The 21609-nt window shown below is 43.9% G+C and overlaps 1 protein-coding gene across 1 annotated transcript in view; it reads right to left on the reverse strand.

Moving 5' to 3' along the window:
- Window positions 1-8610: 8610 nt before the first annotated feature.
- LOC121583102 (NACHT, LRR and PYD domains-containing protein 3-like) overlaps window positions 8611-21609 on the reverse strand; it is a 41664-nt gene continuing 28665 nt past the window's right edge. The window contains 2 exon segments of the mRNA XM_045225371.1: window positions 8611-9457; window positions 9821-10017. Of these exon segments, the coding sequence (XP_045081306.1) occupies window positions 8850-9457; window positions 9821-10017 (805 nt within the window). The 3' untranslated portion in view covers window positions 8611-8849.

Here is a 21609-nt window from a genome sequence, read left to right on the forward strand (position 1 = left end):
AAGCTATAACATTATATATTTACTACGACAGTACATTCAACCAAAAGCTAATATAACAAAGGCATCAGAGATTATTTATAATCTGTCACAGAAACTGGAGTCCATCTCCCCAGATCAGTCAATAAATGCTTCTGGTATTGACTTATATGCTGCCCCTGTCTTCATGTTGTTGCTGGACATATCTTTTTTAAAATGTGTGTAGGTCACCTAAATCATCAGAAAAATTGCCCCTCCTGAGAATTTTTTCAGGAGCCGCCACTGGTCAGAACCATAGACAAAGCTTACTGAAAGGGTTGGCTCGCACGTAGAGAGGGAAGTAGTCGAGCTCACGCCAATCAAACAAAGTTGGCCAAACTCACAGAAAGTTATATTGTTTCAGTCAGTGTTAAGGGTTCAAACCCTATAAAAGATGGAACTGGGGCGAAGAAACTGTGTTTTACTGAAACCAATATTTCCTCCGTTCTCCTTTTACTGAGATTTCACTGAGTTGGTTACTGCCCTATGCCTTACATGTCAGACGATTATGCTAGCTACCACTTGTGTTCAACTGCCAAGTAGAACCATTGTTTTATTTTATTCACTTCTGCAGCAATGAAGCTGCCATCTGCTAGGTTAGCCATCACTTAGACTCATTTTTCAAAGAGCCTTCAAGTCTTTAAGTGAAGCGTACGTAGCGAGCTTTGTTCAATTACTATGTCCCATCTAGAGCCCCTGAAACACTTCTGGATTTCAGTTCTACAACGTCAGCCTATAAAGCAATATCTCTTATTTTCTGCTCACAGTCAACAGGAGCATAGTATGGTACGGCACAGAGTCTAGTACAGCATTGGTTTATTAGATTATATCGTATTATACCACAACATGACGCCCAGATAAGGTGTAAGAACAGCAAGGTTTTAGTTGCTAGATATGTAAGGAGTACGTCCTCCCCTAGGTTGGGAGTTTACTATTGGCGATATGTCGCTATGACATCATTTCTTTGAAACCTTGGCAAATATCGATTCTTAAAAGAGGTCGGCCTAAGACAGCCGCGTATATAACAAACCTACTGCAATGGCGAAACTAGGAATAGCGCTGTTAATTTTCAGCTGCTCAGTAAACACGTAGAGCTAGGTATTAACGTTTACATTTTTGTCATTTAGCAGACGCTCTTATCCAGAGCGACTTACAGTTAGTGAGTGCATACATTTTTTTTTTTTTTTTTTCATACTGGGCCCCCCGTGGGAAACGAACCCACAACCCTGGCGTTGCAAGCGCCATGCTCTACCAACTGAGCTACACGGGACCTTGTTCTCGTAACCATGTGCTACAAGTTAAGCACCTTGCAGGGACACTTGCAGACTTCCTATGTAAAACCTCCTGAGGCTATGCATGAAAGAGATACAGCCTTCATACAATGTTTTGAATGATGTGTCTTTTCGAATTCCTATCGAAAGGTCCTCGCCCCTGTAACTATTCCCCAGGTCGTTGCTGTAAATGTGAACGTGTTCTCAGTCAACTTACCCGGTAAAGAAAATCCATCTTCTAAGAACTCAGAAGTTCTCTTCCAGCTTGGGGTGACCTAATCATTTACATTTTTCTCCTGATTTGTTACTGTTGTTCAGGACTTAAGTTCTATTCTAAGCATGTCTTTGTTAACCAACCAATTTAATTCCATTGAGTCGCTATTAAACCCTTTCTGAAGCACTTCTCATACCAAGTTGTCTTGACGATGTGAGTTAGGCTACCTCATAGAAACACACCAGTGAGTCAGATAAAAAAAATATTTAAAAAAACTCAATTCAATCAAAGCCGCATTGCAGTACTCACAGTTTGGGGTACTGTAAAAAAAACAAAAAAACAAAAAAAACAGATGCAGGCCTACCCCAGCGCACAGGTAGAGGAAGCTCACCATTTTCAGACGTAGGCATGCAATAGCTCTGTAAATTGAAAGAAAACTAGACGAACATTGTGGATTGAATGATAGGTTACTAAATCATCATATCTATGTTCATGCTTCAGATCCTTCTGTCCTGCCATACCCATGTCCTGTCACAGCACTACACAAACATGCCGCTACTGAAGAATCCTGTCTTTTGACTCGAACTAAGTGATTGCTGAGAAACAATGGAGGGCAGAAGGGTAGGCGTCAGTACTGTATTGTTGCACTCCCATGACTTGCAGTTTTTCTCAATCGTGTACAAGCAATTCTTGGATCTGTGATGAAAAGTATCTATAGTAGAACAGCCATGAACAAATGCTTAAATACATTTACATTTTAGTCATTTAACAGACGCTCTTATCCAGAGCGACTTACAGTTAGCGAGCGCATACATTTTCATACTGGGCCCCCCGTGGGAAACGAACCCACAACCCTGGCGTTGCAAGCGCCATGCTCTACCAACTGAGCTAGTTGGAACTTCTGATTATTTTCTTGCCTTAGTACCTGACTTGCATATCTTAGACCACCTTTTGCAAAACTTCAAATACATATATCATTAGTGAATACAAAATTCACTTTTAAGTGTTTTGTTCACCGAATATTTTCATCAGAAGAGAAATGTGTGCAATTGTGTTCACTATTTCCGGCAATCTGTAAATACTACTGCACAAAATTCTAAATCACCCATCAGTGTCATACAATGTACAATATAGAGCTCCTGAGTGGCGCAATGGTCTAAGGCACTGCATCGCAGTGCTAACTGTGCCACTAGAGATCCTGGTTCGAATCCAGGCTCTGTCGCAGCCGGCCGCGACCGGGAGACTCATGGGCGGCGCACAATTGGCCCAGGGTAGGGGAGGGAATGGCCGGCAGGGATGTAGCTCAGTTGATAGAGCATGGCGTTTGCAACGCCAGGGTTGTGGGTTCGATTCCCACGGGGGGCCAGTATAAAAAGATATGTATTCACTAACTGTAAGTCGCTCTGGATAAGAGCGTCTACTAAAATGTAATATAGGGAAATATTTAGGCAATGGGGACTGTCACATTTTTATGAATTTTTACTATATTGCGGACATGCAGAGAATGAAGTTGGGTTACTTCTAAGTAACTTTGGATTACTCCTAAGTCATCCTCTCCAACATTGTGACCTTCCATTTTAGAGCTTTGCTTTCGTGTGGATTGAGGCCTATTTAGTAACATACTTTTTTTAGGAATAATATTTGATTTGTATGAAATTGTTTGGTGAAATATGCATAAAAGGAGAGTAATTAATTGCCCATAATTCTGAATCTTTGGATAGTTTTACTTCCAATTTTGATCATGATTCAAGAAAATGTATTGTTCAACTTGGATTGTTTAAAGACTAACTAACTTTCTGTTTTGTCTGCTTGGACTCAAGAGATAAGTATCGTTGTGTTAATCTTTTTGCAGACAGTTTGTGTTCACAAAGCGAGGTCCATACAGAAATGGTTTGTCGAGATCGGAGTGGAAGAACTTGACTGGCCTGTACAGAGCCCTGACCTCAACCCCATCAAATACCTTTGGGATGAATTGGAATGCCAACTGCGAGCAACATCAGTGTCCGACCTCACTAATGCTCTTGTGGCTGAATGGAAGCAAGTCCTTGCAGCAATGTTCCAACATTTAACATTTTAGCAGCATTTTAGCAACTGAGCTACATCCCTGCCAGCCATTCCCTCCCTTACCCTGGGCAATTGTGCGCCGCCCCATGGGTCTCCCGGTCAGCTACGACAGAGCCTGGATTCGAACCAGGATCTCTAGTAGCACAGCTTGCACTGCCTTAGACCACTGCGCCACTCGGGAGGCTAGTGGAAAGGCTTAGTGGGACTATCATTTGTTTTTCAACAGGACAATGACCCAACACACCTCCAGGCTGTGTAAGGGCTATTTTACCAAGAAGGAGAGTGATTGAGTGCTGCATCAGATGAGCTGGCCTCCACAATCCCCCGACCTCAACCCAATTGAGATGGTTTGGGATGAGTTGGACCGCAGAGTTAAGGAAAAGAAGCCAACAAGTGCTCAGCATATATGGGAACTCCTTCAAGACTGTTGGAAAAGCATTCCAGGTGAAGTTGGTTGAGAGAATGCCAAGAGTGTGACAAGCTGTCATCAAGGCAAAGGGTGGCTATTTGAAAAAACTTTTTGGGTTACTACATAATTCCATATGTGTTATTTCATAGTTTTGATGTCTTCACTACTATTCTACAATGTAGAAAATAGTAAAAAATTAAGAAAAACACTTGAATGAGTAGGTGTGTCTAAACTTTTGACTGGTACATATATATATATATATAGAGAGAGGGAGAGAGAGAGAAATACCACAGTGTGCAATCACAGCAGCAAGATTTGTGACCTTTTGCCACAAGAAAAGGGCAACCAGTGAACAACAAACACCATTGTAAATACAACCTATGTTTATTTATTTTCCCTTTTGTACTTTAACTATATGCACATCATTACGACACTCTATATAGACATAATATGACATCTGAAATGTATTCTGTGAGTGTAATGTTTACTGTTACGTTTTTATGATCTATTTCTCTTGCTTTGGCAACGTTAACATATGTTTTCCATACCAATAAAGCCCTTACATTGAAATTGAATTGAGAGAGAAATAGTGACACGAGGAATAAATACACAGTGACTAACGAATAACACTAACGAGTAAAAAATAACATGGCTATATACAAGGAGTACCAGTACCGAGTCAATGTGCAGGGCTACGAGGTAATTGAGGTAGCTAGGTACATATAGGTAGGGGTAAAGTGACTAGGCAACAGGATAGATAATAGACAGTAGCAGCAGTATACTGTAGGTAGGGGTAAAGTGACTAGGCAACAGGATAGATAATAGACAGTAGCAGCAGTATACTGTAGGTAGGGGTAAAGTGACTAGGCAACAGGGTAGATAATAGACAGTAGCAGCAGTATACTGTAGGTAGGGGTAAAGTGACTAGACAACAGGATAGATAATAGACAGTAGCAGCAGTATACTGTAGGTAGGGGTAAAGTGACTAGACAACAGGATAGATAATAGACAGTAGCAGCAGTATACTGTAGGTAGGGGGTAAAGTGACTAGACAACAGGATAGATAATAGACAGTAGCAGCAGTATACTGTAGGTAGGGGTAAAGTGACTAGGCAACAGGATAGATAATAGACAGTAGCAGCAGTATACTGTAGGTAGGGGTAAAGTGACTAGACAACAGGATAGATAATAGACAGTAGCAGCAGTGTATGTGGTGTGGGGGGGTGTGTAAGTGTGTGAGTTACAATTAGGGTTAGGAGTTACAGTTAGGTTTAGGGTTAGGAGTTAGGGTTAGGTATAGTTTAGGGTTTGGGGTTAAGGTTAGGCTTAGAGTTAAGGTTAGGGTTAAGGGTTAAGTTTAGGCTTAGGGTTAGGGGTTAGGGGTTAGGGAAAATAGGATTTTGGATGGGAATCCATTTTTTGGTCCCCACAAGGATAGCAATACAAAACTCTGTGTGCGTGTGTGTGTGGCATCATAATGCATGTGTGTGCATGTTAATTATGTGTTGGGATGTCAGTGTAAGTATGGGTGGGTAGAGTCCAGTGTGTGGGTAGAGTCCAGTGTGTGTGCATAGAGTCAGTGCAAGAGAGTTAGGAGAAAAAGGGTAAATGTAGGTAGTCCGGGTAGCCATTTAATTTGCTATTTAGCAGTCTTGTTTAGCAGTGTTATAGCTTGGGGGTAGAAGCTGTTCAGGGTCCTGTTGGTTCCAGACTTGGTGCACTGGTACCGCTTGCCGTGCGATAGCGGAGAGAACAGTCTATGGCTTGGGTAGTTGGAGTCTTTGAAAATGTTTAGGTGCCTTCCTCTGACACCGCCTGTTACAGAGGTCCTGGATGGCAGGGAGCTCGGCCCCAGTGATGTACTGGGCTGTACACACTGCCCTCTGTAGCGCCTTGCAGTCGGATGCCAAGCAGTTGCCTTACCAAGCGGTGATGCAACCAGTGAAGATGCTCTCAATGCTGCAGCTGTGGAACTTTTTGAGGATCTGAGGGCTCATGCCAAATCTTTTCAGCCTCCTGAGCAGGAAGAGGCATTGGTGTATGTGGACCATGTTAATTCCTTATTGATGTGGACACTTGAAGCTCTCGAGATCACTCAGTCGTCCGGAACAGCTGATGCTCTCATGCATGGTTAAGTGTTGCTTGCCTCGAAGCGAGCATATAAGGCATTTAGCTTATCTGGTAGGCTTGCGTCACTGGGCAGTTCGCTGCTGGGTTTCCCTTTGTAATCCGTGATAGATTGCAAGCCCTGCAACATCCGACAAGTGTCAGAGCCGGCGTAGTAGGATTCGATCTTAGTCCTGTATTGACGCTTTGCCTGTTTGATGGCTCGTCAGAGGTCGTAGCAGGATTTCTTATAATCGTCCTGATTAGTGTCCCGCTCCTTGAAAGCGGCAGCTCTAGCATTTAGCTCAGTGCGGATGTTGTCTGTAATCCATGGCTTCTGGTTGGGATATGTACGTACGTACGGTCACTGTGGGGACGACAATGCACTTAATTAATGAAGCTGGTGACTGATGTGGTAAACTCGTCAATGTTATCAGATGAATCCCAGAACATATTCCAGTCTGTGCTAGCAAAACAGTCTATGGCCCTGAAGACCATGGTACTTGCCTACAGAGCAGCAATAGGAACTGGTCCTCCCTACCTTCAGCCTATGCTCAAACCCTACACCCCAACCCAAGTACTCCTTTCTGCCACCTCTGGTCTCTTAGCTCTCCCACCCCTAAGGGAGGGCAGCTCTCGCTCAGCCCAGCTCTTCTCTGTCCTGGCACCCCAATGGTGGAACCGGCTTCCCCTTGAAGCTAGGACAGCAGAGTCCCTGCCCATCTTCCGAAAATGTCTGAAACCCTACCTCTTCAAAGAGTATCGTAAATATTCCCACAGCACCCCCCCCCCAACCCCCCCAGTGCGGAGAGCCTCCGTGACACAGAGGAGAGCAGTCTCGGTTGAGTGACGCCAACAGGACACAACGTCATGTAGAATAAGTAATCTTGTCATCTCTATTCATTGAAAGAATTAATAATAATAACACCCTTGCCTTTCGTGAACTAACACTCGCACTTTAGTTTTTTTTTCCTAGTAGCTTTGACTTTGCCGATAGCTATTTTATTGAGGAAAAAGTGACTTACTATGACTGAGATGTGGTTGTCTCACCTAGCTATCTTAAGATGAATGCACTAACTGTGAGTCGCTCACACTAATAACTTTAAAGGTAAAGTCAGCGATATGGCGTAGATGCAGAAAGTAAACAGCATTGTGGGTCAATTTCCGTAACAACTAAGAGCGCTGAAGCATGAGGCTCAACTTCTCCGCTGTTTTGGTGCCCTGGCTACCATCTTGTGAACAGCGTGAAGCGAACCCGTGCACATGCGCAGGTACTGTGTCACGATCGTCCTGAGAAGAAGCGGGCCAAGGCGCAGCGTGATATGCGTACATAATATTTATTGAATGTACAACACAACGAACAAAACAACAAACGATACGAAACGTGAAGTCCTACGGTTACACAAACCAAACGGAACAAGATACCACACCAAAACAATGCCAAACGGCTACCTAAGTATGGCTCCCGATCAGAGACAACGAGCTACAGCCGTCTCTGATTGGGAACCACCCTGGCCAACATAGAAATACCAAACTAGAACACAAAAACAATGAAAACTCACACCCTGGCTCAACATACAAGAGTCCCCAGAGCCAGGGCGTGACATACTGTGTGTGACTGTGTGAGAGCGAAGTCTTGCATCTCGCTATAATTAGCCTAACACTCACTGCTCGGCCCCTCTTTCCCGCCCAAAAAAATGGTTTGCTTGTAGAGCAGCGTTGCTGCGTGAGCCAGATGGTGGGTAACTACTACAGCGTTGACCTATGAACCCAGCGTGAACCGGCAGGAAATCACCCACCGGTTGATGCAATGCGAAACACAACCCTAAGCCCATTCAGTTATTTAGATTGCACAGGGCTTCACACGGTTTGCGTGACATGAGAGAGATGCACGCCAGCAGCTGAAAATTACTTTATTATTATTTATTTTTTTATATCACTGATCATTACAAAAAATACTTCTATCATAATCATATTTGGAAAATTCTCCATATCTGTTACAATACTCATTTTGTCCAAGTACTCGGCCTACATCCAACAGCACAGATTTAAACACACCGCAATTTATCCAACTTTCATCATATATTAAAACATACTCATCTAAATGTCTGTAGGCTCAACAGCAAAACACACCACTACATTTCACATTTACATTTTAGTCATTTAGCATACACTATTAACCAGTGTGATTTACAGTCAGTGCATTCAACAAAGGTAGATAAGATAACCAAATATGAAAGTAATTGCAAGTTTAAAAAAACTTTCCTCAATAAAGCAGCTATCAGCAAAATCAATGCTAGTGAGAAAATACAAGTGTGAGTCCTAGTGCAAGACATACAAGTACAACACTACCATCAAACTGTATGTCCAACAGCACAGATTAATTAAAACACAACACTACCATCTAACTGTGAAGCAACACAAACATAGGCACAGACACATGCACACACACATGATAACATACGCACTATACACACACGTACACATGGATTTTGTGTTGTGGATATGTGGAAGTAGAGTAGGGGCCTGAGGGAACACACTTAATATGTTGTGAAATCTGTTGTGAAATGTATTGTAATGTTTAAAAAAAGGTATAACTGCCTTACTTTTGCTGGACCCCGGGAAGAGTAGCTGCTGCCTTGGTAAGGAACTAATGGGGATCCATAATACATACAAACTGTAGGTCCAACAGCAGAGATGAATTAAAACGCAACACTACTCATCAGACTGCCTGTCGGATTGATTACAGTGGGAAAAAACATGACACTGTTTAGGTTGAGTTGCTTTGAAGTTCTTTGGTATCTACATTACACAGGGTCACTGAAGAGTCAAGCCTAACCCCAAACCCTGGGTAGAGGGGCTCAGTGAATGTGGAATTGAATGAGTGCAGGTGGGTCAGTGTGTCAGAGGAGACGTTGTAGAAGGACAGAATGCCGGCCTGCCAGTCCAGATACACTCCTACTCTGTTGGAGTGGGAGGCGGAGGAAACAGATATCTCAGTGTTTTTATTACTGTGCCAGGCAGAGTAATTGTTACAACAGCAGTCCAGACTCCAGGACTTGTGACTGGCTCCAAGCCGCCCCCTTCCCGTCTGGTTGAATCTTCTATAGGTCACCGCTATAAGAGCCCAGTCCCCACTCCACTCCACCTCCCAGTAACAGCGTCCAGTCAGACCCTCTCTACACAGCACCTGGGGCCAATTTTCATATCTCTCTGGGTGGTCAGGATACGGCTGCTTCTCTCTCACCTGTGTCACCTTCCTGTTCTCCTCAGACAGAGAGAGGTATGTGTGTGCTGTGTTTGGGTTCAGTGTGAGGTCACAGCCGTACACTGAGGGAGACGAGGACAAGAACATCATGATACAGTTACGTATAGGTGCTGTAATGGTGTATTGCGTTAAATGTTTTTTTTCCATTATCTTATGTCAGATAGCACAACACTTGCTAGTCTAGTATCTTGGTTGAGGTATTGTACCGTAGGAGTGACACCATCTGACGTAAGACAATGGTGTTTCTGATGATGTGTGCAAAAAAAACTGCATAATAACCCACATCTTCTAAACAACCAGCCTTCTCCCTCAGGGTGAACACTGAAAAAAAAACACAAGTAAGCAAAAACACAATAGTTGCTGCAACCAATTTTCGAAATTATACCTACTGTTCTAACTCTCAACAGTAAGTTGAGACCCCGACTAAGTTCCCCCTATCACAAGTGATATTTGTATTTATCCTTTTATTTTACAGATTTACAGATTCAATTCTTACCTGACAGTTTGGAGTTTGTACATGGGATCCTCCAGTCCAGCAGAGAGCAGTCTGACTCCTGAGTCTCCTGGGTGATTGTAGCTCAGGTCCAGCTCTTTCAGGTGGGAGGGGTTTGACCTCAGAGCTGAAGCCAAAGCAGCACAGCCTTCCTTAGTGACTCCACAGAATGACAACCTGTGGAAATAGTTTTATTCTATCTGGTATCAAGTCTCTGAATGTTCCTCACTGGTATATAAAGGTTTGGTAATCTGCCTAGTAACACTTTGTATAAGCTACTATGTAACATATTCATGTTGTCACATTGTACTTTAGAAACATGCATTATAATTGTAAACGTAATGAAGATTTTTGTATTCACATACGATGAATTAGGGACTGTTCTTAGTCCACTTGTGTAGTTAAAACATTCAACTCCATTGCTATGCAATTATCAAACCATTCCTAAATTATTAGGCTATGACTGCGCTTCAATGATTAGACTCCTTTTCTTATTTTTTTAACGAATCACGTTAGTAGTTACGGTGTTACTACACAGAAATGTTAGCAACATGATGTTGGGTGTTACTAAAGCTTCTATCCATCTTCAGTGAGTGGAAGGCAACAGCATAGTATGATAGCTTCCTAAAACAAGACGATGCTCAGTCATCAGCCAAAAAACGTTTAAGCACATTCCTTAAACAAAGATCATCACGCTTAAATATCTCCATTGGCCCAAAACTGACCTCAGTGTCTCCAGTTTACAGTGTGGACTCTCCAGTCCAGCAGAGAGCAGCTTAACTCCTGAATCCTGCAGCTTGTTGTCACTCAGGTCCAGCTCTCTCAGGTGTGAAGAGGTGAGAGCTGAAGGCAACACTTTACAACTCATCTCTGTGAGGTTACATCCATTCAGACTAGATACGAAACAAGAGTAAATACAAAGAAATACTCAGAAAACAGGGACACTAATAAAGAACACCAGACCTGTTGAAAGACTGGAGATGACCTGTGGAACAAGTCTTGAATGGAAGTACAATTATTTAGAATGATTATGATCATATCTGTCTGTTTTCAGCTATACAATCACCCAGATTCAATGCAGTCAGTGGTAAAAAAAAATAAAAAAAATTGGTGGGTAAATGCTGATCTCTGTTCTAGGGGAATAAAGCAATGCTCCCTACATTTTTCTGTGATAGGTGGGTAAATGCTGATCTCTGTTCTGGGGGAATAAAGCAATGCTCCCTACATTTTTCTGTGATAGGTGGGTAAATGCTGATCTCTGTTCTAGGGGAATAAAGCAATGCTCCCTACATTTTTCTGTGATAGGTGGGTAAATGCTGATCTCTGTTCTAGGGGAATAAAGCAATGCTCCCTACATTTTTCTGTGATAGGTGGGTAAATGCTGATCTCTGTTCTGGGGAATAAAGCAATGCTCCCTACATTTTTCTGTGATAGGTGTGTAATTGCTGATCTCTGTTCTAGGGGAATAAAGCAATGCTCCTACATATTTCTGTGATAGGTCGGTAAATTCTGATCTCTATTGTGGGGGAATAAAGCAATGCTCCCTACATTTTTCTGTGATAGGTGGGTAAATGCTGATCTCTGTTCTAGGGAATAAAGCAATGCTCCCTACATTTTTCTGTGATAGGTGGGTAAATGCTGATCTCTGTTCTAGGGGAATAAAGCAATGCTCCCTACATTTGTCTGTGATAGGTGGGTAAATGCTGATCTCTGTTCTAGGGGAATAAAGCAATGCTCCCTACATTTTTCTGTGATAGGTGGGTAAATGCTGATCTCTGTTCTAGGGGAATAAAGCAATGCTCCCTACATTTGTCTGTGATAGGTGGGTAAATGCTGATCTTTGTTCTAGGGAATGAAGCAATGCCTCCCTACATTTTTTCTGTGATAGGTGGGTAAATGCTGATCTCTGTTCTGGGGGAATAAAGCAATGCTCCCTACATTTTCTGTGATAGGTGGGTAAATGCTGATCTCTGTTCTGGGGAATAAAGCAATGCTCCCTACATTTTTCTGTGATAGGTGGGTAAATGCTGATCTCTGTTCTGGGGAATAAAGCAATGCTCCCTACATTTTTCTGTGATAGGTGGGTAAATGCTGATCTCTGTTCTGGGAATAAGCAATGCTCCCTACCTTTTTCTGTGATAGGTGTGTAATTGCTGATCTCTGTTCTAGGGAATAAAGCAATGCTCCCTACATTTTTCTGTGATAGGTGGGTAAATTCTGATCTCTATTGTGGGGAATAAAGCAATGCTCCCCTACATTTTTCTGTGATAGGTGGGTAAATGCTGATCTCTGTTCTAGGGGAATAAAGCAATGCTCCCTACATTTTTCTGTGATAGGTGGGTAAATGCTGATCTCTGTTCTGGGGGAATAAAGCAATGATCCCTACATTTTTCTGTGATAGGTGGGTAAATGCTGATCTCTGTTCTAGGGGAATAAAGCAATGCTCCCTACATTTGTCTGTGATAGGTGGGTAAATGCTGATCTCTGTTCTAGGGGAATAAAGCAATGCTCCCTACATTTGTCTGTGATAGGTGGGTAAATGCTGATCTCTGTTCTAGGGGAATAAAGCAATGCTCCCTACATTTTTCTGTGATAGGTGGGTAAATGCTGATCTCTGTTCTAGGGAATAAAGCAATGCTCCCTACATTTTTCTGTGATAGGTGGGTAAATGCTGATCTCTGTTCTAGGGGAATAAAGCAATGCTCCCTACATTTGTCTGTGATAGGTGGGTAAATGCTGATCTTTGTTCTAGGGGAATGAAGCAATGTCCCTACATTTTTCTGTGATAGGTGGGTAAATGCTGATCTCTGTTCTGGGGAATAAAGCAATGCTCCCTACATTTTTCTGTGATAGGTGGGTAAATGCTGATCTCTGTTCTGGGGGAATAAAGCAATGCTCCCTACATTTTTCTGTGATAGGTGGGTCAATGCTGATCTCTGTTCTGGGGGAATAAAGCAATGCTCCCTGCATTTTTCTGTGATAGGTGGTGTGATGTCACGAGAGGCTGTGTCCTGGAGGGACGTTACATCCCCTGAGGTGGCTGCAAACCCAGACAGCTATGGCTCCATCTGCTGGTATGGTCGGGGAACTCCACCCCTCTATGGCCAATCTTCCCACGCAGCTGAAACAAATGAGGAGCTGATGAGCTGAAGGTTGGGGAAGGGAAGAGACACAGTCTCCAACCTGGGCTCTCTGGAGAACAAAGAGTGCTGCACGTCCACTTCCATGAGGAATATAAGGAGTTGGAGATACTTACCTTTGGGAAATACTCACCTTTGGATATATGCACCTGTGGAAATACGTGAGAGACATTTGGAAGGACTTTTTGCTGGGTTGGCCACTAGCTGCAACGTGGACTACAGTAAGGCTGGGGAAAAGTTATCTGAGCGAGTGAGAATTATGATTTTGGATGTGGAAGAGACATCCCTGAACTGTTAACCCTTAAAGAGCCACAAGAGAACAGAATTTTGTTATATTTTTCGTTAATTTCCCAAGACCTATAATAAAATCCTTGTTTTGTTTGAACCTTGTCTCCTTGCACTACTTGAGCAATCCCGCTGAAAGCTGTGTAGCCTCTCGTGACGTCACAGATGGTGGAGAATACAGGCACGCTCAAGCGTTAATAGTGCATGTCAGAGGAGGATACCGAAGGTTTGATCACCCAGTTTTCCAAGTTGGCCGTAGGCTCCCCGCCGACTGAAATGGAGGACATATTGAAAGCCCCTTGTTGCTGGCCAGCAAGCCCAGATGCAAAGTACGTGGCTCTCTTGGAGGAGCAAAAGAAAGCCAACCTTCTGAAGGCAGAGGAATTGCAGTTGCAGAGACAGAGGGTGGTCCAAAATACCCGCCCAATAAAGGCAAGTGACTTTATATCTAAGATGGGAGCTACCGATGACATTGAGGCATACCTGCATGCATTTGAGGCCACGGCCACTAGGGAAGCCTGGCCCAAGCAACAGTGGGTTGGTCTGTTAGCCCCCCTTTCTAACCGGGAATCGCTGAATGCTGTCCGGGACCTGGGCCCTGACCAGGTTACTGACTATGATGCCCTGAAGTCTGAGATCCTCAGCAGATATGGACTCACAAAGTTTGGTATGGCCCAGCGCTTTCACAGTTGGACCTTCCAACCAGACCAACCTCCTCGGGCGCAGATGCATGAACTTGTCCGAATCGCAAGGAAATGGCTGGATCCGCAGAGGAATACAGCAGCGGCGGTGGTGGAGGCCGTTGTGGTGGATCGTTACCTCACGCGCCCTGCCTTATGAGGCAAAACGGTTCATCAGTCAACAGGCCTTGACCACGGCTGATCTGACCGTGGAAGCTGTGGAAAAGTACCAGGCCACAGCGGAGATGCTGAATGCTTCCCGAAAAGACCCCAGGAGGGCGGCCCCACCACAAATGGGAAGAACCCGTCCAAAGGACCCCAAGGTCTCGAACCCAGCCACGTCAGGACTTATCCCGGCTCCAGGGGGAGCCAGAAACCAGGCGGGTCCAAGAAGAGTACACCAGGAGGGGGAAACTCGACAGTGTTACCGGTGTGGGGAGATGGGACATATCTCCTGGCAGTGTGGGAAACCAGCCGATGAACCTATGCCCACTGCGAGTCCTCCAGCTCAGCACCCACACACCGTTTTGCCTCGCTCTTGGGAGTCGTAGATGGCGGCCCAGATCGACCCCCACCTGCCCGGTAACTGTGAATCACCATGATGTGGAGGCCTTACTGGATTCTGGTAGCCGGGCCACCCTGGTGCGTAAGGATTTGGTGGGCCCAACGTGTCTGACCCCGGGGAAAGTCATCCCAGTTTCCTGTGTCCATGGGGACACCAGAGAATACCCCATTACTGAACTTACAATGACCAGCACACGGGGAACCATACACACGACGGCGGGGTGGTTGATTCCCCTCCCCGTCCCTGTCCTAATTGGACGAGACTGCCCAGCCTTTTACCCACTCTGGAGAGAGTCTCAGGAGAGGATAACCCGAGTACCTCGGAAACGGAGAGGCAAGACTCATCCTGGGAAGGCTCCGGTGCAATCCTCCGAGTTACTCACTCCCCGCCCGGGCTCTGATAGGGATGGCAGGTGCCCAGACCGACACAGAGACGGAGCTACAGAATCTGGACAAAGAACTGTCTGGTCTGAAGGGGACCGCTGAGAGGTATCGTTTGTTAAAGCAACAGTTAGACATGAAGACAGAAGAGTTAGATATCCTCCAGACTAAACTCCAACAGAGCTCCTTCCCTAAGCAACAGGAGGAGCTGGAGAGGCTGCGCAGGACCATCGAGGAGTGTGAGGAGACCCTGCGCAGGAGTAAGGAGGTCCAGAAGAAGGCAGAGGAGAAGTACAAGGTGTTGGAGAACAAGATGAAGAATGCGGAGGCAGAGAGAGAGAAGGAACTGAAAGCTGCTCAACAGAAGCTAAACTCTGCTAAAACCAAGGCTGATGCGTTCAGTAAGAAACTCAAGGAGAGACAACAGGAGGCTGAGTCCCTGGTCCTAGAGTTGGAGGAGTTGAAGAGAGAGCAGTCTGGCAAGCACCACGGCAATGCGGACGCCCTCTCCCGGCGTGATGCCTTCTTCGCTGCCTTTACCCGGCGAGGACGTCGGTCCCGAGGAGGGGATGTGTGATGTCACGAGAGGCTGTGTCCTGGAGGGACGTTACATCCCCCTGAGGTGGCTGCAAACCCAGACAGCTATGGCTCCATCTGCTGGTATGGTCGGGAACTCCACCCCTCTATGGCCAATCTTCCCACGCAGCTGAAACAAATGAGGAGCTGATGAGCTGAAGGTTGGGGAAGGGAAGAGACACAGTCTCCAACCTGGGCTCTCTGGAGAACAAGAGTGCTGCACGTCCACTTCCATGAGGAATATAAGGAGTTGGAGATACTTACCTTTGGGAAATACTCACCTTTGGATATATGCACCTGTGGAAATACGTGAGAGACATTTGGAAGGACTTTTTGCTGGGTTGGCCACTAGCTGCAACGTGGACTACAGTAAGGCTGGGGAAAAGTTATCTGAGCGAGTGAGAATTATGATTTTGGATGTGGAAGAGACATCCCTGAACTGTTAACCCTTAAAGAGCCACAAGAGAACAGAATTTTGTTATATTTTCGTTAATTTCCCAAGACCTATAATAAAATCCTTGTTTTGTTTGAACCTTGTCTCCTTGCACTACTTGAGCAATCCCGCTGAAAGCTGTGTAGCCTCTCGTGACGTCACAGAGGGTAAATGCTGATCTCTGTTCTGGGGGAATAAAGCAATGCTCCCTATATTTTTCTGTGATAGGTGTGTAATTGCTGATCTCTGTTCTAGGGGAATAAAGCAATGCTCCCTACATTTTTCTGTGATAGGTGGGTAAATTCTGATCTCTATTGTGGGGGAATAAAGCAATGCTCCCTACATTTTTCTGTGATAGGTGGGTAAATGCTGATCTCTGTTCTAGGGAATAAAGCAATGCTCCCTACATTTTCTGTGATAGGTGGGTAAATGCTGATCTCTGTTCTAGGGGAATAAAGCAATGCTCCCTACATTTGTCTGTGATAGGTGGGTAAATGCTGATCTCTGTTCTAGGGGAATAAAGCAATGCTCCCTACATTTTTCTGTGATAGGTGGGTAAATGCTGATCTCTGTTCTAGGGGAATAAAGCAATGCTCCCTACATTTGTCTGTGATAGGTGGGTAAATGCTGATCTTTGTTCTAGGGGAATGAAGCAATGCTCCCTACATTTTTCTGTGATAGGTGGGTAAATGCTGATCTCTGTTCTGGGGAATAAAGCAATGCTCCCTACATTTTTCTGTGATAGGTGGGTAAATGCTGATCTCTGTTCTGGGGGAATAAAGCAATTCTCCCTACATTTTTCTGTGATAGGTGGGTAAATGCTGATCTCTGTTCTGGGGGAATAAAGCATTGCTCCCTACATTTTTCTGTGATAGGTGGGTAAATGCTGATCTCTGTTCTGGGGGAATAAAGCAATGCTCCCTACATTTTTCTGTGATAGGTGTGTAATTGCTGATCTCTGTTCTAGGGGAATAAAGCAATGCTCCCTACATTTTTCTGTGATAGGTGGGTAAATTCTGATCTCTATTGTGGGGGAATAAAGCAATGCTCCCTACATTTTTCTGTGATAGGTGGGTAAATGCTGATCTCTGTTCTAGGGGAATAAAGCAATGCTCCCTACATTTTTCTGTGATAGGTGGGTAAATGCTGATCTCTGTTCTAGGGGAATAAAGCAATAATCCCTACATTTGTCTGTGATAGGTGGGTAAATGCTGATCTCTGTTCTAGGGGAATAAAGCAATGCTCCCTACATTTTTCTGTGATAGGTGGGTAAATGCTGATCTCTGTTCTGGGGGAATAAAGCAATGATCCCTACATTTTTCTGTGATAGGTGGGTAAATGCTGATCTCTGTTCTAGGGGAATAAAGCAATGCTCCCTACATTTTTCTGTGATAGGTGGGTAAATGCTGATCTCTGTTCTAGGGGAATAAAGCAATGCTCCCTACATTTGTCTGTGATAGGTGGGTAAATGCTGATCTCTGTTCTAGGGGAATAAAGCAATGCTCCCTACATTTTTCTGTGATAGGTGGGTAAATGCTGATCTCTGTTCTAGGGGAATAAAGCAATGCTCCCTACATTTGTCTGTGATAGGTGGGTAAATGCTGATCTTTGTTCTAGGGGAATGAAGCAATGCTCCCTACATTTTTCTGTGATAGGTGGGTAAATGCTGATCTCTGTTCTGGGGGAATAAAGCAATGCTCCCTACATTTTTCTGTGATAGGTGGGTAAATGCTGATCTCTGTTCTGGGGGAATAAAGCAATGCTCCCTAAATTTTTCTGTGATAGGTGGGTCATTGCTGATCTCTGTTCTGGGGAATAAAGCAATGCTCCCTGCATTTTTCTGTGATAGGTGGGTAAATGCTGATCTCTGTTCTGGGGGAATAAAGCAATGCTCCCTACATTTTTCTGTGATAGGTGTGTAATTGCTGATCTCTGTTCTAGGGGAATAAAGCAATGCTCCCTACATTTTCTGTGATAGGTGGGTAAATTCTGATCTCTATTGTGGGGGAATAAAGCAATGCTCCCTACATTTTTCTGTGATAGGTGGGTAAATGCTGATCTCTGTTCTAGGGGAATAAAGCAATGCTCCCTACATTTTTCTGTGATAGGTGGGTAAATGCTGATCTCTGTTCTAGGGGAATAAAGCAATGCTCCCTACATTTGTCTGTGATAGGTGGGTAAATGCTGATCTCTGTTCTAGGGGAATAAAGCAATGCTCCCTACATTTTTCTGTGATAGGTGGGTAAATGCTGATCTCTGTTCTAGGGGAATAAAGCAATGCTCCCTACATTTGTCTGTGATAGGTGGGTAAATGCTGATCTTTGTTCTAGGGGAATGAAGCAATGCTCCCTACATTTTTCTGTGATAGGTGGGTAAATGCTGATCTCTGTTCTGGGGGAATAAAGCAATGCTCCCTACATTTTTCTGTGATAGGTGGGTAAATGCTGATCTCTGTTCTGGGGGAATAAAGCAATGCTCCCTACATTTTTCTGTGATAGGTGGGTAAATGCTGATCTCTGTTCTGGGGGAATAAAGCAATGCTCCCTACATTTTTCTGTGATAGGTGGGTAAATGCTGATCTCTGTTCTGGGGGAATAAAGCAATGCTCCCTACATTTTCTGTGATAGGTGTGTAATTGCTGATCTCTGTTCTAGGGGAATAAAGCAATGCTCCCTACATTTTTCTGTGATAGGTGGGTAAATTCTGATCTCTATTGTGGGGGAATAAAGCAATGCTCCCTACATTTTTCTGTGATAGGTGGGTAAATGCTGATCTCTGTTCTAGGGGAATAAAGCAATGCTCCCTACATTTTTCTGTGATAGGTGGGTAAATGCTGATCTCTGTTCTAGGGGAATAAAGCAATAATCCCTAAATTTGTCTGTGATAGGTGGGTAAATGCTGATCTCTGTTCTAGGGGAATAAAGCAATGCTCCCTACATTTTTCTGTGATAGGTGGGTAAATGCTGATCTCTGTTCTGGGGGAATAAAGCAATGATCCCTACATTTTTCTGTGATAGGTGGGTAAATGCTGATCTCTGTTCTAGGGGAATAAAGCAATGCTCCCTACATTTTTCTGTGATAGGTGGGTAAATGCTGATCTCTGTTCTAGGGGAATAAAGCAATGCTCCCTACATTTGTCTGTGATAGGTGGGTAAATGCTGATCTCTGTTCTAGGGGAATAAAGCAATGCTCCCTACATTTTTCTGTGATAGGTGGGTAAATGCTGATCTCTGTTCTAGGGGAATAAAGCAATGCTCCCTACATTTGTCTGTGATAGGTGGGTAAATGCTGATCTTTGTTCTAGGGGAATGAAGCAATGCTCCCTACATTTTTCTGTGATAGGTGGGTAAATGCTGATCTCTGTTCTGGGGGAATAAAGCAATGCTCCCTACATTTTTCTGTGATAGGTGGGTAAATGCTGATCTCTGTTCTGGGGAATAAAGCAATGCTCCCTACATTTTTCTGTGATAGGTGGGTCAATGCTGATCTCTGTTCTGGGGGAATAAAGCAATGCTCCCTGCATTTTTCTGTGATAGGTGGGTAAATGCTGATCTCTGTTCTGGGGGAATAAAGCAATGCTCCCTACATTTTTCTGTGATAGGTGTGTAATTGCTGATCTCTGTTCTAGGGGAATAAAGCAATGCTCCCTACATTTTTCTGTGATAGGTGGGTAAATTCTGATCTCTATTGTGGGGGAATAAAGCAATGCTCCCTACATTTTTCTGTGATAGGTGGGTAAATGCTGATCTCTGTTCTGGGGGAATAAAGCAATGCTCCCTACATTTTTCTGTGATAGGTGGGTAAATGCTGATCTCTGTTCTGGGGGAATAAAGCAATGCTCCCTAAATTTTTCTGTGATAGGTGGGTCAATGCTGATCTCTGTTCTGGGGGAATAAAGCAATGCTCCCTGCATTTTTCTGTGATAGGTGGGTAAATGCTGATCTCTGTTCTGGGGGAATAAAGCAATGCTCCCTACATTTTTCTGTGATAGGTGTGTAATTGCTGATCTCTGTTCTAGGGGAATAAAGCAATGCTCCCTACATTTTTCTGTGATAGGTGGGTAAATTCTGATCTCTATTGTGGGGGAATAAAGCAATGCTCCCTACATTTTTCTGTGATAGGTGGGTAAATGCTGATCTCTGTTCTAGGGGAATAAAGCAATGCTCCCTACATTTTTCTGTGATAGGTGGGTAAATGCTGATCTCTGTTCTAGGGGAATAAAGCAATGCTCCCTACATTTGTCTGTGATAGGTGGGTAAATGCTGATCTCTGTTCTAGGGGAATAAAGCAATGCTCCCTACATTTTTCTGTGATAGGTGGGTAAATGCTGATCTCTGTTCTAGGGGAATAAAGCAATGCTCCCTACATTTGTCTGTGATAGGTGGGTAAATGCTGATCTTTGTTCTAGGGGAATGAAGCAATGCTCCCTACATTTTTCTGTGATAGGTGGGTAAATGCTGATCTCTGTTCTGGGGGAATAAAGCAATGCTCCCTACATTTTTCTGTGATAGGTGGGTAAATGCTGATCTCTGTTCTGGGGAATAAAGCAATGCTCCCTACATTTTTCTGTGATAGGTGTGTAATTGCTGATCTCTGTTCTAGGGGAATAAAGCAATGCTCCCTACATTTTTCTGTGATAGGTGGGTAAATTCTGATCTCTATTGTGGGGGAATAAAGCAATGCTCCCTACATTTTTCTGTGATAGGTGGGTAAATGCTGATCTCTGTTCTAGGGGAATAAAGCAATGCTCCCTACATTTTTCTGTGATAGGTGGGTAAATGCTGATCTCTGTTCTAGGGGAATAAAGCAATAATCCCTACATTTGTCTGTGATAGGTGGGTAAATGCTGATCTCTGTTCTAGGGGAATAAAGCAATGCTCCCTACATTTTTCTGTGATAGGTGGGTAAATGCTGATCTCTGTTCTGGGGGAATAAAGCAATGATCCCTACATTTTTCTGTGATAGGTGGGTAAATGCTGATCTCTGTTCTAGGGGAATAAAGCAATGCTCCCTACATTTTTCTGTGATAGGTGGGTAAATGCTGATCTCTGTTCTAGGGGAATAAAGCAATGCTCCCTACATTTGTCTGTGATAGGTGGGTAAATGCTGATCTCTGTTCTAGGGGAATAAAGCAATGCTCCCTACATTTTTCTGTGATAGGTGGGTAAATGCTGATCTCTGTTCTAGGGGAATAAAGCAATGCTCCCTACATTTGTCTGTGATAGGTGGGTAAATGCTGATCTTTGTTCTAGGGGAATGAAGCAATGCTCCCTACATTTTTCTGTGATAGGTGGGTAAATGCTGATCTCTGTTCTGGGGGAATAAAGCAATGCTCCCTACATTTTTCTGTGATAGGTGGGTAAATGCTGATCTCTGTTCTGGGGGAATAAAGCAATGCTCCCTAAATTTTTCTGTGATAGGTGGGTCAATGCTGATCTCTGTTCTGGGGGAATAAAGCAATGCTCCCTACATTTTTCTGTGATAGGTGGGTAAATGCTGATCTCTGTTCTAGGGGAATAAAGCAATGCTCCCTACATTTTTCTGTGATAGGTGGGTAAATGCTGATCTCTGTTCTAGGGGAATAAAGCAATGCTCCCTACATTTTTCTGTGATAGGTGGGTAAATGCTGATCTCTGTTCTGGGGAATAAAGCAATGCTCCCCTACATTTTTCTGTGATAGGTGTGTAATTGCTGATCTCTGTTCTAGGGG

This window comes from Coregonus clupeaformis, chromosome 15 (genome assembly GCF_020615455.1).
Source record: "Coregonus clupeaformis isolate EN_2021a chromosome 15, ASM2061545v1, whole genome shotgun sequence".
In the NCBI taxonomy this organism is placed as follows: domain Eukaryota; kingdom Metazoa; phylum Chordata; class Actinopteri; order Salmoniformes; family Salmonidae; genus Coregonus; species Coregonus clupeaformis.